Source organism: Pseudonaja textilis, chromosome 8 (assembly GCF_049901715.1).
Source record: "Pseudonaja textilis isolate UNSWEBS1 chromosome 8, rPseTex1.2, whole genome shotgun sequence".
In the NCBI taxonomy this organism is placed as follows: Eukaryota; Metazoa; Chordata; class Lepidosauria; order Squamata; family Elapidae; genus Pseudonaja; species Pseudonaja textilis.
This window is the reverse complement of record NC_141997.1, coordinates 50025659-50040401: the sequence shown is the minus strand read 5'-3', so window position 1 is coordinate 50040401 and position 14743 is coordinate 50025659. Positions and strand designations below refer to the sequence as shown.

The following is a 14743-nucleotide window of genomic DNA, read 5'->3' as shown; positions in this document are numbered from 1 at the left end:
TGAAGTGAAGGAGCATCCTTAGGAAAGTGGGGGGGAAAACCCCACACCGGGACCTGGCTCCCTTTTTTCCCCCCCAAAGTTTTTTAGGGGAGGATAAGATTCCTGGGATCTCCTTGTGGTCTCCTTTCCCAGTCACGTGCAGTTGAGGCTAAGCCTGCAGGGAGGAGCAGTCTTCGTCTTCTCCTCTCTCTTCCCCTTCTTCTTCCCCTTCTCCTCCTCCTCCTCCTTCCTTCCTCCTCTTTCCTCCTTCCTCTTCCCCTCTTTCCCCTTCTTCTCTTCTTCCTTCTCCTTCCTTCCTCTTCCTTCCTCCCCTCTTCCTTCCTCTCCCCCCTCCTCCTCCTCCTTATCATCATCATCATTATTATTATTATTATTAGCAGATGATTGGGTTAGAAAAAAAAAGGAAATGGTAAGACACAGGGCCACAACAACAGCATAACACAGCAACAATCACAACAAGTTGTGGTCCTCTCTTGCTGGTGGGAATTTTGGTGCTGACTTGACAACTAAGTTAGAGGGGCAGGTGAATTTCTCATTCTCTTTTCCTTCACAATCTATAGATGAAAAAATAATAATTTTAAATCAGTTGCGTATTTACACTGAGATCAAATGAATAAATGAAGGGTAAATACGTGTATCTCCGCAACACTTTTACAAATAATTATGAAGGAAATATTAAAACCATTGGTTTAAATTCTCTTCACTTGCCCTGTTTTACAGCTGCGTCATTTGTTGTGGTTTCTGCTCACGTCCAGGTAGCCCTCAACTTACGACCACAATCGAGCTCCAAAATTGCTAAGTGAGATATTTGTTAAGTGCGTTTTGACCCATTTTACGACTTTCCTGGCCACCCTGCTTAAGCGGATCACTGCAGTTGTTAAGTTAATCACGTGGTCGTTAAGTGAATCTGGCTTCCCCAATTGATTTTGCTTGTCACAAAAGGGGATCACAGTGACCCTGGGACACAGCGACAGTCATAAGTATGAACCAGTTGCCAAGCGTCTGAATTTTGATCAGGTGGACCACGAGGATGCTGCAACGGTTGTATGTGTGAAAAATGCTCATGTCACTTTTTTGGGTGATGTTGCAACTTTGAACGGTCACTAAATGAACTGTTATGAGTTGAGGACGACCTGTATAAAAGAGGTGTTTTACCCACTCAAATTTCTGAGTGTCTCAGCCTGATTTTAGGGCGCTATTAATCTATAACGTTGCAGCTTAGCAAAACTGCGCTATATTGTGAGACGTACTGTTACTTGGAGAGTTGCAGGTTGTGCTGTAACACAAAAGAGTTAGGAGGGAAAAAAGGAATTGTAATCAAAATTCCGTATACAACAGATCCAGTGCACTTGGAGCTTTATTTTTCTGCTACCTTATGCAAAAGAAAATCACTTTTATCCGATGCGATATGAACTTTTCAGCTTCCAGAAGATTGCTTCCGTACTTCAGGTTTAACACCAAGAAGAAGCAAAATTTACATACATTATACTAGCTGCAGACATAGAACAACGGATGGACTTTGCAACACTCTAAAATGCCTGCTGGCTTGGCTAAATCAGTTGGAATAGAGCTGGAAAAGGGGCCTTGGAGGTCTTCTAGTCCAACTCCCTGCTTAAGCAGGAAACTTTATACCCGTGATATTGAACCTATGGGAACGCATGCCACAGGTGGCACGCAGAGCCATTTGTGCCGGCATGCAAGTCACAGGCAGACTTACCTCACTGCGCATGCACGCGCCTCACAGCTGATTTGGGGCCGGTTTGAGGCTTTTTTCGGCCTCCCGGAGGCGTGAAAATAGACTCTGGAGGCAGAAAAATAGGCCCCTTTTGTCACTCCCTGTAATACCGGAAGTGACGAAATGGGCTTATTATTCGGCCTCCAGAGTCTATTCGGCCGAAAAAGGCCTCAAACTGGCCGAAAATAAGCTGTAAGGCGCAGTTCAGGTAAAGCGGCAGCGGTGCAGATTGCGCGCGGATGTGCAGGGGGTCTGGGGGTCTGTGCATTGCCTTCTGGGTTCTGGCACGTGAGCGTGCGTGCACCAACGCGCATCACAATTTTTGGCACAAGAGCCCCAAAAGGTTAGCCACCACTGCCTTATACCATTTCAGACCAGTGGCTGTCCAGTCTCTTCTCAAAAACCTCCAGTGTTCAAGCCACCTACAACTTCTGGTGGCCAGCTGTTCCGCTGGTTAATTGTCCTCACTGTTAGGAAATTTCTTGTTAATTCCGGATTGCTTCTCTCCTTGTTTAGTTTCCATCCATTTTTTCTTCTGTTACCTTTAGGTGCTTTGGAAAATAAAGTTGACCCCCTCCTCTTTGTGACGGTAGCAGTAGCTCTTAGACTTACATCCTGCTTCACAGCGCTTTCCAGCCTTCTCTAGGCAGTTTACAGAGTCAGCCTCTTGCCCTCAACAATCTGGGTCCTCATGTTACCCACCTTGGAAGGATGGAAGGCTGAGTCAACCTTGAGCCTGGCAGGATTCAAACTAGCAAATTGCAGGAAGCTGGCAGGCAGCAGAAGTAGCCTGCAGTACCGCACTCTGACTACTGCACCACCACAGCCCCTGAAATACTCGAATACTCTCTTCATTTCTTGACACAGGCTCCCGGGGTGGTTTTTCTTCCTCCTCCTATTTTCCTCCGTTACAGATAGCTGTCCTCCCAGCTCAGAAACGTGGCTTCTGGGCACAGTTCCTTTGCAAGTAGCATTTTGCCAATCAGTTCTGTTTGATTTGTCAAGCAAGAGATTTCACTGCAGGCTGTGTAAGGTTTTTGCAGGAAACTTGTCAAGTTAATGTTTTTGTATTTGCCCTTGTAGACGCTGACAGCAGCCTTGGAACAGAAGCCAGACCATGCGGAATATTACCGCCAACGAGCTTATGCCTACATCCTTCTACAGAATTACCACGGTATTGTTTGCTTTCCTGTTTGCTTTTTCCCCTATATATATAAAAGCGAAATGCCACTCACACGTCTTTACAAAATCTCCAGAAGCGTAAAGCCTACAAACTTGAAATTTGGCACGTATGTTCCTCTTGGCTTCTAGGGGCTCACTAAGAAAGGATTTTAGGATAGATTTGGGATGATAATATGAACTGTTATAAAATAAAACTAATTATGGTTATCTTGTAAAACATGAATGAATAAAAGTATAGTCAAATGATTGATTAATAATGATATTAAGGTATTTAATTTTTGATTGACAATATGAGATTATATGTAATGTAATTGTAATTGAAAACTACGAAATGGAAGCACAAAACAATTTGTAAACCAACCGGCACACTGTATGTACGCCTATGGAAGATAGCTTGATGTTTTTATGTTTTGTTTGTTTATGTTTGTTTTTAAAAAAACCAATAATTTTTTTTAAAAAAGAATTCTATGCAGCTGATCTTTACTAATCAGTTATAAAAGAAAATATATATATATATATATATATTTGTTTGTGTTTTGCAGATGCAGTGGCTGATGCAAAGAAAGCTTTAGCACTTGAGCCTAATAATGCTGTAGCCTTCCTCAGGCAAGGGTAAGAGTCATTTTTTTTATTTTCGCTTGCAATTGTGTTTAATTCCCCTATTTTTGCAGATAATGACTTTGTGTCAAGCACGTGCTGGTGCGAATATAAATCACCTCCATTCATGCAGGATGCGTCCCAGCTAATTTTTCCAAATCCAACCCTGTATAGCAGCGGTTGGTTTAGTTTTTTTTTTTTAAATAACCGCTTCTGGCCACCGTTGTTAAGTGAATCACTCCAATGGTTGAGTTACATTACAGTGAGCCCAAAATTTATGTTGCCAAGTGAAACATTTGTGAAGTGAACCTTGCCCTGTTCTATGACCTTTCGAGGCACGGCTGTTCAGTGAATCTCTGCAGGGTGACTTATAGGGGTAGTCCTCTGCTCATGTCCATAATTAAGCCCCAGATTTATGGCGTTAAGTGAGACATTTGTTTTGCCCGATTTTACCACCTTAATGCAGTTGTTGTGTGAATCATTGCTGTTGATCAGTGAGTATCCCAGTTGTTAAGTGAAAAGTTAACTTTGTTCCTGCACCTCTGCAGGGTTTGCCAATTGCACTGGGGCAGATAGGAAAGCACTCCAGGGGGTTAACATCATTGCCCAGAGGATCCTGGGTTGCCCTCTCCCCTCTTTGGAAGAGCTTTATAGCTCCTGCTACCTTAAGAAAGTTCAAAACATCCTCAAAGATCCATCTCATCCTGAGAAACCCTTTTTTGCACTATTACCATCTGGCAGACGGTACAGGATGTTAAAAACGAGGACGAATAGGCTGATAAACAGCTTCTCTCCCAGGGCAGGAGCTCTGTTGAATTCTACTGCATAGTGCAGTGTTGGTGCAGTGCCCGGGCGGGTGGGTGTCAGTTCAGTATCTGGAGTGTGAAGGGTGTGTGTTTGTGTTTATTTTCATGGTCATGATGTGCACTGAAGATGGTATTTAATTTCATTGTACGAGGTGCAAGGACAATAAAGTATACTAAACTAAACTGGCCAATGACTTCGCTCGTCAGAGGGCCTCCAAAAAGGATCTCGTGACTCTTCAAAAATTTTAGCAAAGTGGTTTTCTCTGCCCGGTTGCAGGGTGGGCGTGGCCATGGTGGGCGTGGCCTAGTCAGCCTCCTGCACCACAGTGAGGGGGCGGGCGTTTTTGCCCTCCCCGGGCTCTGGAGGCGCTCTGGAAGCCGAAAACGGGCCCATCGCGTGGGAAACTTTGGCCGAGCTCTTGAGAGACAAGAGTGACTCCGGCTGCTCCTCTCTGCTTCTGGAGAAAGATGATTTTGCAGGTAGCTTGGCCGAACTCCCGTCCCTGGGAGTCAAAGCGCTGAAGCAAGTGGCGCAGCGCACCCGCACCTTCCAGCCATCTCCACCGCTGCTTCAGCCCTGTGCATGCATTCCCCTCTTGGCCCAAGAGCACCATTACCTCATCCCAGCCGACAAGGGCTACGCTGATTTTTACATGTTGCACCACCCACAAATTTGCACATTACACGGGCCACCCCCTACAGCTGAGATTTCCAACGCCATCACGGGCCGGCCCCGTATTCCAGAGCTGCAGGAGTCACAGGACTGATCCTTTGGTCATCCAGAGCGGCTGCTCCTCCAGTCCATGGCAGGCTGGAGCACCTGGGTGGAGGAGCTGCTGCTCCGGGATGACCGAAAGGCCAGTCCTGTGACTCCTGCAGCTCTGGAATATAGGACCGGCTTTCCCACCAACCTCATCAAGCCGCCGTCAGTCAAAATTCACATTAGTGGTCTGAGGGATTTAAAATTATGAGTGTGGTGGTCCCTGAGGTCCAAAAGGTTGGTGACCACTGTGGTAGAGGACCTCTCGACTCGTATTTATTCGCAACATTTGTGCAGGTGGGGCTGCGAACCCCTGCGACACTTGGAGTGGAGCTACGCATGTGTACGCGCACTAGCCGGCCACGTTGCAAATAGGCAACCTGTGGTCCACAGGTTGGGAACCCCTGCATTATATGCACCTCTGTAACTGTCTGGTTCAGTTCTGCAACCCAACAAGACAGACTCCAGAGGGTAATTAAGACTGCAGAAAAAGCAATTACTATCAGCCTGCCTTCCATGGAAGACCTGTCTACTACACGAGTCAAAAAGTGGGCTGTGAAAATATCTACAGACCCCTCACATCCCGGATACAAACTGTTTCAACTCCTTCCCTCAAAATGACGCTATAGAGCACTGCACACCAGACCAACAAGACACAATATCCAGAGCTGAGAAACTTAAAAGAGACTCTTATCGGCATTAGTTCTTTCTTCCTGCTACGTCATTTTCAAAGATTTGGTACTCTTGGACGTTATTGAAAAGCAATTGCTGACATGTTCTCCTTTTATCTCTTTCTCTCTCACTCAGAATCGGTGAATATTATATGAAAAATTACGCTTCCGCCCTGAAGTCTTTCACTGAGGGACAAACTTGGGATAGTAAGTATGTTTGTGCATGGGTTTTAAAACGTAGACAGGCCATACAGTAGTTCATAGGAAATGGGTGCACAATTCCACTCAGGTGGTAGTGGTCACATGCAGGTAGTCCTTGCTTAACAAACTGACTGTTCAGAGTTACAACAGATGCTGCAAGAGGTACTTATGAACCAGTTGTGGAGTTCTGGTAGCTATACACACACACACACACACACCACAGTCACATGACTGCATTTTGGACACTTGGCAACTGGCTCAAATGCATGTGTTGTTGCAGTGTTCCACGGTCACATATCTGTGATTTATGACCCAATTTTTTTGCCAGTTTCCAGCAAAATGTGGCTGTCAACTAAAAAAAATACTACTGTCATGTCCCTGTTGGAGATTGACTCCAAGGGAAAGGAGGAACAGCCGTCAGAAAGTGGAAGTGTGGCTCCAGAGGCTGGGGAAGGGCAGAGGCCTGCTGAGCAGTCAGAGGAGGACCCAGGCCCCTCTCCTCTCCATCCTAGGGCACTCAGAGAGGAGAGGATAAGGGAGAGGCATGAATGGCATGGTCTACGGGGGAGGAAAGGGCCTTGATCCTCTTCATGGGCTGCAGCTGTGAGGACTGGTTAAAAGGATGGACCTGCGTATGGGCCAGTGCTGGAAACAAAGCTTGGAAATATCTCTAGTCTGTCTCTCCTCTCTGAGTTTGGCGTCTTTCCCAGTGTGTGTTCCAATATCTGTGGATGTCTTCGAGCCCTTACCTTGCCTGGTTCCCTTAATTCAGTGTGGTTTGTGTTGTTTTTGCTATTTATAATTTGTAATCATTTTTAGTTTAAACAGCTTTTCGTAACTGCTTGTGGGGGAGTTTTTTTTTTGGTCTCCAGTCAAGGATATTCGGAGCTTGGAAGCAAAGTGAAGGAATAAAAGGGGCCTCACCTGTTTTCTGTGACTGTGTTCGTTTTGTATCCCCACCCTGGGTCATCCCAGCTTCTTTGGTCTTTTTAGTTGGCAGCAGAAAGGGAGTGGAAGAAAGCAGCGCATTCCTTAAATGCTTCAGATAATTGCTAGGCAGCCGAAGCTGTTGCCGCGCAGGATTATTACTGGAGAGCATGATGATGACTCTTGGCTGTGGATGTGTCCCATTGGAGAATATACATCCAGGGGGCGGGGTGGAGGGAAGTCCAGGGTCAAGGAGGAAATAAATGAGGTGTCTTAGAGTCGGCTGCACCCAGGAAACACCAACATGATCACTTCTAATCATTTTTTTTTTTTTACTCTGAGGGATGCAGCTAGAGACTTAGGATTTGAATGGGGGGTGTTGTCAGAGCCTTGACAGCAGACACAGGAGCATACATTGATTTGCATAATAACCGTCGCCAAAAAAACCAAAATGTGGTAAAACTGGGTTCTGATCTCGTCGAATCCTCGATTTAAAACTGCCATGACTTTTAACAACAGCAATTCTGGGCTCCCATCACAGTCGTATGTCGAGGATAAGCTATACATTACAAAGACTTTCAGGCAATCTACGTGGCACACATTGGAAACGTCTCGCTGCTTCTTTTCTTGGTAAAAAAAAAAAAGAGAACATTTTAATTGCAAAAGAATTAAGCACCTTGGAAAATTAATTAGTCTTTCTCTGTGAGCCAGACCTTTCCCGCGGAGATCGTATAACACTCTTCATAGAAATGTCAGTGGTTGCTATTTTATCTGTTCATGGCTGCGTTTCTTCGTTATGCTAAGCCAAAATTGTGAAGGATTCTGGTTTATCCTGAGCAAATAGCCTTTGTGTGATCTCTGTTCCGTGACTGCCGTTCGATTATTATTTTTGTTCTGCGGCGGATATAGATAAACCAACAATTGAAGCTCCTTTCACACTAACTTGATGTAATATAAAAAACTGCTTTGGCTTCTGTTTCCTAGGTAGGGCTGTGAAACAAACTGGGATCAAATCATGGTTTCCTGCTCTGCTTTATTACGGGAGAAACAGGCCTAGAGTTTCTAGCTGGGTGGATTTGATTTAAATCACAATTTAAATCCCTAGTAAAAAGGCTTGATTTGAATCAACTCGATTTAAATCTTAATTTTTAAAGAGCCGCTGTCATCTCTGTCCCATAGCGGCTCCTCCTCTGACCAGCTGTTGACTCACCAACAGTCCCATTCACTTCAGTGGGCTGGTTGGTGATGCGGATGGAGGGATTTATATTCCTTGCAGTCATCTGGTTGTTAGTGCTCCCTTGAGAATCGTTCAGGCCACTTGGAGGCTTATCTGTTCATCTATCTTAAGTGGCCTCAATGATTCTCAGAGGGAGCACTAACAACCAGATGACTGCGAGGAATATAAATCCTTCCGTCCCTCCACCCTTCAGTCAGAACTGAAGAAGCTTCTTGGAGGAGAAGCGAAACGTCTTCAAAAGAGAAACCAAGAAAGTCCAGTTGCCTCTTGGAAAAAAGCCCCTTTGGGACAACCCTGACTTAGGAGGACTGAGAATCTCGATTGGCATTTGTGTGCTCCATTTAATGATGTTTTTGGTATACATGCAAGGTATACTTGACTGATATTTTAAATGGAGAGAAGGAAATCTGGATACTTGTACGCAGCAATTAGCTCTTGATTTACAACTGCTTTTTTTTTAAGCAACTGAAGTTGTAACAGCACTGAAAACAGTGATTTATGACCAGTCCTCACATTTACAGATTAAATTCCCAGAGGTTACATGATCAAAATTTCGGCACTTGGTATTTACAATGGTTGCTGCATCCCAGGGTATTCTTGCCACTGTTTGTGACCTTCCCAGACAGCTTCCAACTAGGAGAAGCCAGGTTCACTTAGTCACTGAAGCAATTCACTTAACAACAGTCGCCAAAAAAAGTGGTAAAACTGAGCTTGATTCATTTAATCAACCATCTTGTTTAGCAACAGAAATCCTGGTCTCGATTGTAGTCGATAGATAACGTGTATCTGGGTGACATTTGTCTAGACTTGGAAGCTGAGTAGATCGAGGGCAGATTAATAGTTTTTGAGATCATCCCAAAAGATCAGGGGTTGTAAGATGAGATTGAGAAGTCAAGAGACCAGCAAATAGTATCCAAATATTTGCCTGGTGCTGCCAAAAATACTGCAGAAGTACTGCATTCAGAAAAAATACTGCATTCCTTTCACTGCTCGATGCGTGAGAAACAGTAGCACTAAAAAAAATGGTTTCTGCTACTTTTTCTCATGCTTCGCATTATTTTTGTATTCATGATGATGAAGGATCCACAGATGAGCCACACATTTTGCCTGTACTTCTTTTTACATAATTTTTTCAAAATTAAAACGCTAGGAATCTGCCTTAAGGAATAAAAGCCAGAGTCCTTTTCAGAGTAGGAAAAAAAATCCTGAAATAAGAGGTGATCATTTTTTGGGTCTATGACACTGTGGCATTGTTAACTCTGCCTCTTTCTGCCTGTAGGTGCTGATTCCACCTTTCCTGTCTGGATTAAAAAATGTGAAGAGGCCCTTAGTGGTAAGGTCCATTTTGCGTATATCTATACTTTCATGTGGTGGCTAAAGAGGCCAGTCATGCAGTATCAATTCCCCCTCTTTCTTTCATGTTCATTAAATTTTATTAAGACAGTTTGGTTTTTACCTTGAAGGATTTTCCTAGGAAGCAAGGTCGTTCCTGATTTTAAAGCATGAAGAGGTATCAATAAAGGAGAATGTTTGTAGCTCAAGGGTTGGAATGAGGGGTCCTTGGTCCTTTCTGAGCTTGGTGGTTTTCTTGCAGACGTTTCATGACTCACGTAGGGGATCTCTTCAGTGCTTCTAGATGACTTAACACTGATGATGATCCCTAGTTTGGGTCATGAAACGTCTGCAAGAAAACAAGCACGCCTAGAGAGCATGAAGAGGGTTCAGCAGACCCCCGTAGAGCAGGGGTCTTCAAACTTGACAGCTTTAAGATGTGTGGACTTCAACTCCCAGAATTCCTCCTCCAGTCATGTTAGCTCAGGAATTCTGGGAGTTGAGGTCCACAAGTCTTAAACTTAACCAAGTTTGCAGACCCTTGCTGTAGAGGGTTTCACCATGTTGTTTTCAAAACGATTTATACATCTTTTGGGAAACTTCTTGAAAAGAGGGGGAATTAATGTCATCTGACCCAGGGACCACGAATGCATTGGGGCGGATGGATGGATAGATGAAAGAGAGAGATGATAATAGATAGATAGATAGATAGATAGATAGATAGATAGATAGATAGATAGATAGATAGATAGATAGACAGACAGACAGACAGACAGACAGACAGACTAAGACTAGATAGGTTAGACAGACAGACAGATAGATGAAAGACATGATAGATTAGATAGAGATAGATGAGAGATAGATTGATAGATAGACTAAGACTAGATAGATTAGACAGACAGATAGATGAAAGACATGATAGATTAGATAGATAGATAGATGATAGATAGATAGATAGATAGATAGATAGATAGATAGATAGATAGATAGATAGATAGATAGATAGATAGATAGATAGATAGATAGATAGATAGACAGACAGACAGACAGACAGACAGATAGGCAGATATAGATGATAGGCAGATAGATGGAAGATAGATAGATAGACAGACAGACAGATAGGCAGATATAGATGATAGGCAGATAGATGGAAGATAGATGATAGATAGCTAGATAGATAGATAGATAGACAGACAGACAGACAGATAGATGAGAGAGAGATGATAGATAGATGTTAGCCAGCTAGTTATGATGGTGGCCTTGTCCCGGGGTCATATAATCCCCTTCTGAAACCTTCTGGCAAGCAAAGTCAATGGGAAAGCCAGATTCACTTAACAATCGTGTTATTAATTTAAGAACTGCAGCGATTGACTCAACAGTGGTAAGAAAGGGTGTAAAATGGAGCAAAAACTCACCTAGCAACTGTCTTGCTTAACAACAGAAATTTTGGGCTCCATTCTGGCCGTCATGTCAAGGACTCCCTGTGCCTGTTTTGGAAAATGTCGTTCTGAGAACACGCAAAGCATCTGAGAAACGGTTTCTATAAAACCTCGCTCCAAGGAGGCAAAAGTAGGATTTACAACTATTTTAGTAATTTTCAGCCTTTAGAGAGAACGAAAGCTCTCGGTGCACATTATTACCTCAACTCTAGCAGGCAAGTAATGTCAACAAATTATGCCAGCCACCTCAATCTTAAAGAGAGAAAAAACGTTGCTTTTGGCATCCATACACAGGCATGGATTTCTTTATTTTTTATGTCTTGTTTTCAATTTCAATTTCCTACCAGTACGAAATATTATTGCCTAACCTCTGTGAAGGAGGAATGTATCTTTAAAGCTCGAAAAAAGGAGAGATTATCTCTTCAAAGTCTTTTTTTTTTTCTTTCTCTCTACCTCTGCAAATTTTGCAACCGACAGTGTCAACTCCTAAAACATTTCTATGCTTGTTTTATAGTTGCCAATAGAAATGGAGGGGAGAAGGAATTTGGAAGAGCAGTGCAACAGTACATTCCATATTTTTTCAGAGGTTGTAACTAGGCGACTGAAGTTTCTGCCACAATTGGAGAACTTAGATGAGGGAATAGAAGGGGAACTTACCAAATTTGCAGATGATACTAAGCTGGGAAGAATAGCTAACACCCAAGAAGATAGGCTTAAGATCCATCTGGATCTTGACAGACTAGAACACTGGGCCGTATCTAACAAAATGAAATTCAAATGTAGAAAAAAGTAAAGTCCTACATTTAGGCAAGAGAAAACAAAAGTACACATATAGACTGGGTGAAACCTCGATAGCAGGGACTGGGAGTCTTAGTGGACAACCAGCTAAATAGGAGCCAGCCGTGTGCAGCAGCAGACAAAATAATGCAATCCTAAATTGCACAAACAGAAGGATACAATCAAGATCAACGGAGGTACTAATACCACTCTATAAAGCCTTAGTAAGACCACACCTAGAGTACTGCATCCAGTTTTGGTCACCACACTATAGAAAAGATGTTGAAACTCTAGAAAAAATACAGAGAAGAGCGACCCGGATGATTCGGGGATTGGAGACTAAAACATGAAGAACGGTTCCAGGAACTGGGCCTGGCTAGTCTAGGGAAAAGAAGGACCAGGGGAGACAGGATAGTCTTCCAATATTGGAGAGGCTGCCACAGAGAAGAGGAGTGGGTCAAGCTATTTTCTAAAGCCCCTGAAGGCCAGACAAGGAATAATGGATGGAAACTGAACAAGGAGAGATTTAACCTGGAAATAAGGAGGAATTTTCTGACAGGGAGAACAATCAACCCATGGAACAGAAGTTGCCTTCAGAAATTGTGGGAGCTTCATCCCTGGAGGCTTTCAAGAAGAGATTGGACTGGCATCTGTCAGAAATGGTGTAGTGGGGTCTCTTGCTTGGGTGGGGGGTTGGACTAAATGACCTACAAGGTCCCTTCCAACTCTGTTTATCTGTTTAACATGATTGATGACTCTTGGCTATGGATGTGTCTCATTGGAGAATATGAATTATGATACAACCAGAGGGGTTGGGGAAAACCAGGGTTAAGGGTGACAATGAATTACATGTCTCAGAGTCGGCTATACCCAGGTCATGTTGACATATGTTAACTCCCCATAAATCCTTTTGAAGTTTTGGAAGTTTGGCTCGAGACTCATAGTTTAATTGGGGTAACTGCTGGAATCCTGACAGTCGGTTTCAAGAATAGGAGCTTTCTGCACCTGACTTGAAAAGCAGGTTGAAGCTCCGTTAATTAAAATTAACTTTGTTACAACCCGAACAAATTCACTGGTAAGATTTCATCGTTAACATGGATCAAAATGCTTGCTGTATTATAAAGGAAGTCCTCGATGTATGAGCACAATGGAGCCCAAAATAACTGTTCTTAAGTGAGACACTTTTTAAAGTGAATTTTTGCCTGTTTTCATCCCACAGTCATTAAGTGAATCACTGCCATTGATGAGTGACTAAGCTGGTTGTTAAGTGTAGCAAATGGCTTCCCCATTGACTTTGCTTTTCAGAAGGTCACAAAAGGGGACACAGCCACCGTCATAAATGTGAGTCAATGGCCAAGCATCGTTTGATCATGGGGCTGCTGCAAAGGTCATAAACCTGAAAAGGGGTCATCAGCTGCTTTTTTCAGTGCCGCTGTAACTTTGAACGGTCATTAAACGAACCATTGTAAGTTGAGGACTAGTCGAACTTGACTTACAAATGTTCGTTTAGTGACTGTTCGCAGTTAAAATGGTACTGTTATGTCCCTGTCTGAGTCCGAATCCGAGGAGGAGGAGGAAGACGATTGGCTGTGGAGGAAACGGGGGAAGGGCAGAGTCCAGTTGGGCAGAGCAGGGGAGAGGGAGAACAAGGGAGAGGGAGTTCAGAGGAAGACCCAGGCCCACCCCCTCCTCATCCTGGGGCACCCAGGGAGGAATGGACAAGAGAGCAACGTGGGTTGCGTGGCTTACGCGGGAGGAAAGACATTTTACAAACCGTTCTGCATATTGTGTCAAGATTCCTCGTTTTGATTTCGGCATTTGAAACAATGCCGTTTCGATTTTCTAATCAATAAAGCCAATTCTGAACAGTTGGGAGATTTTATGGGAGAACATAACTAACTGCATGGAAAATCCTTTGATTAAAAGAAACGATGCGAGTTAATAAAAGCTGTTTCAGTATTCGATCTGTCACACCTATTATTAATACCAAAACCGTTTCAAGCCAATGATGCAATGTGTAATGTTTATTTGAGAAGTCCCACTTTCAAATAAGTATTAAAAGCTCATTTAGTTAGTAAAACATTGATGGAAAAAAATAGAAAATTTGAGTTAGTGTGTTACACGATTATATATTTCTTAATAAACATGCTTATGAGGTTAAGAGTTTTTTGAGCTTAAGAGTTTTGTCTGAAAATCTGAATTGTTTTCCTTTGCAGCACCTGGGTCACAAGCGGAAATGGTAAGATTTTTTCCTAATAGATTAATTTGCAGATTAATGGATTAAAATGTAATTGTAGTTCCCTTTAAAATAGCTTTTCCTTGGCCTATGTGAAATTTATCTTTTTTTAAAAAAAAGTAAGATGTATCCTGTAGTTCTGTGACAGTGTGACAATAACTGTGTGTTATTTTTCAGTGAAACAGTGATAAATATTATCTGCAGTGCAAAACTGTAATATGCAGAGAACCAGTTTTGTCTGGCAGTTAAGGCACCAGGCTAGAAATTAAGATTATAAACACTAGTCCCACCTTAGGCAGGAAAGCCAGCTGGGTGAATTATTGAATTATTTATAGAAAAGAATAAAGGTGGGATAAAAATAAATAAACAAAATTAAATACAAAAATATTGTCTCTCTATCACTCTATATCTATATCTTTCCCTCTCTCTGTGGGTTTTTAAGTATTTTATTTGACTTTTTAATTCAATTTTTTAATCTAAGAGATATTCTGAATGTTCATCTGTCCTGCAATGTAAAAAATATATATATAATCATGCTTGACTTAAAACTCTCATTGTTTTTAACTGTTCAATGTCTTTTCCTTACAATGATGTCCCTCGTGTTTCTGTAACCCCAGGCGTGGCCATCTAAGATCAAGTAAGTTTTGTGGTTAATGATGTCAGTATTGATATAGTGCATTTTATATAAAAAAATAAGTGAACATTTCTCACGGTGCCTGTTAACTCTTAGGTGCCTGTTGGTGAATGGTGCTCAGCCAACCGTATCATTCTCAGCCAGGTGAAGGACTTCTGTGAAGTAGCTTTGCCAATTTCCTCCTGTTTTGTCAGCGAAGGGCAGCCCTG

The 14743-nt window shown here is 42.8% G+C and overlaps 1 protein-coding gene across 2 annotated transcripts in view; it reads left to right on the top strand.

Moving 5' to 3' along the window:
* Positions 1-14743, top strand: part of SUGT1 (SGT1 assembly cochaperone of MIS12 kinetochore complex) — a 30477-nt gene that overhangs the window by 1771 nt on the left and 13963 nt on the right. For both annotated transcript variants that reach the window (XM_087938055.1, XM_026705334.2), the window contains 6 exons: positions 2819-2909; positions 3460-3529; positions 5888-5958; positions 9396-9449; positions 13881-13903; positions 14518-14537. In XM_087938055.1, coding sequence (XP_087794181.1) covers positions 5904-5958; positions 9396-9449; positions 13881-13903; positions 14518-14537 — 152 coding nt within the window. In that variant the 5' untranslated portion in view covers positions 2819-2909; positions 3460-3529; positions 5888-5903. The remainder of the gene's footprint in view (positions 1-2818; positions 2910-3459; positions 3530-5887; positions 5959-9395; positions 9450-13880; positions 13904-14517; positions 14538-14743) is intronic.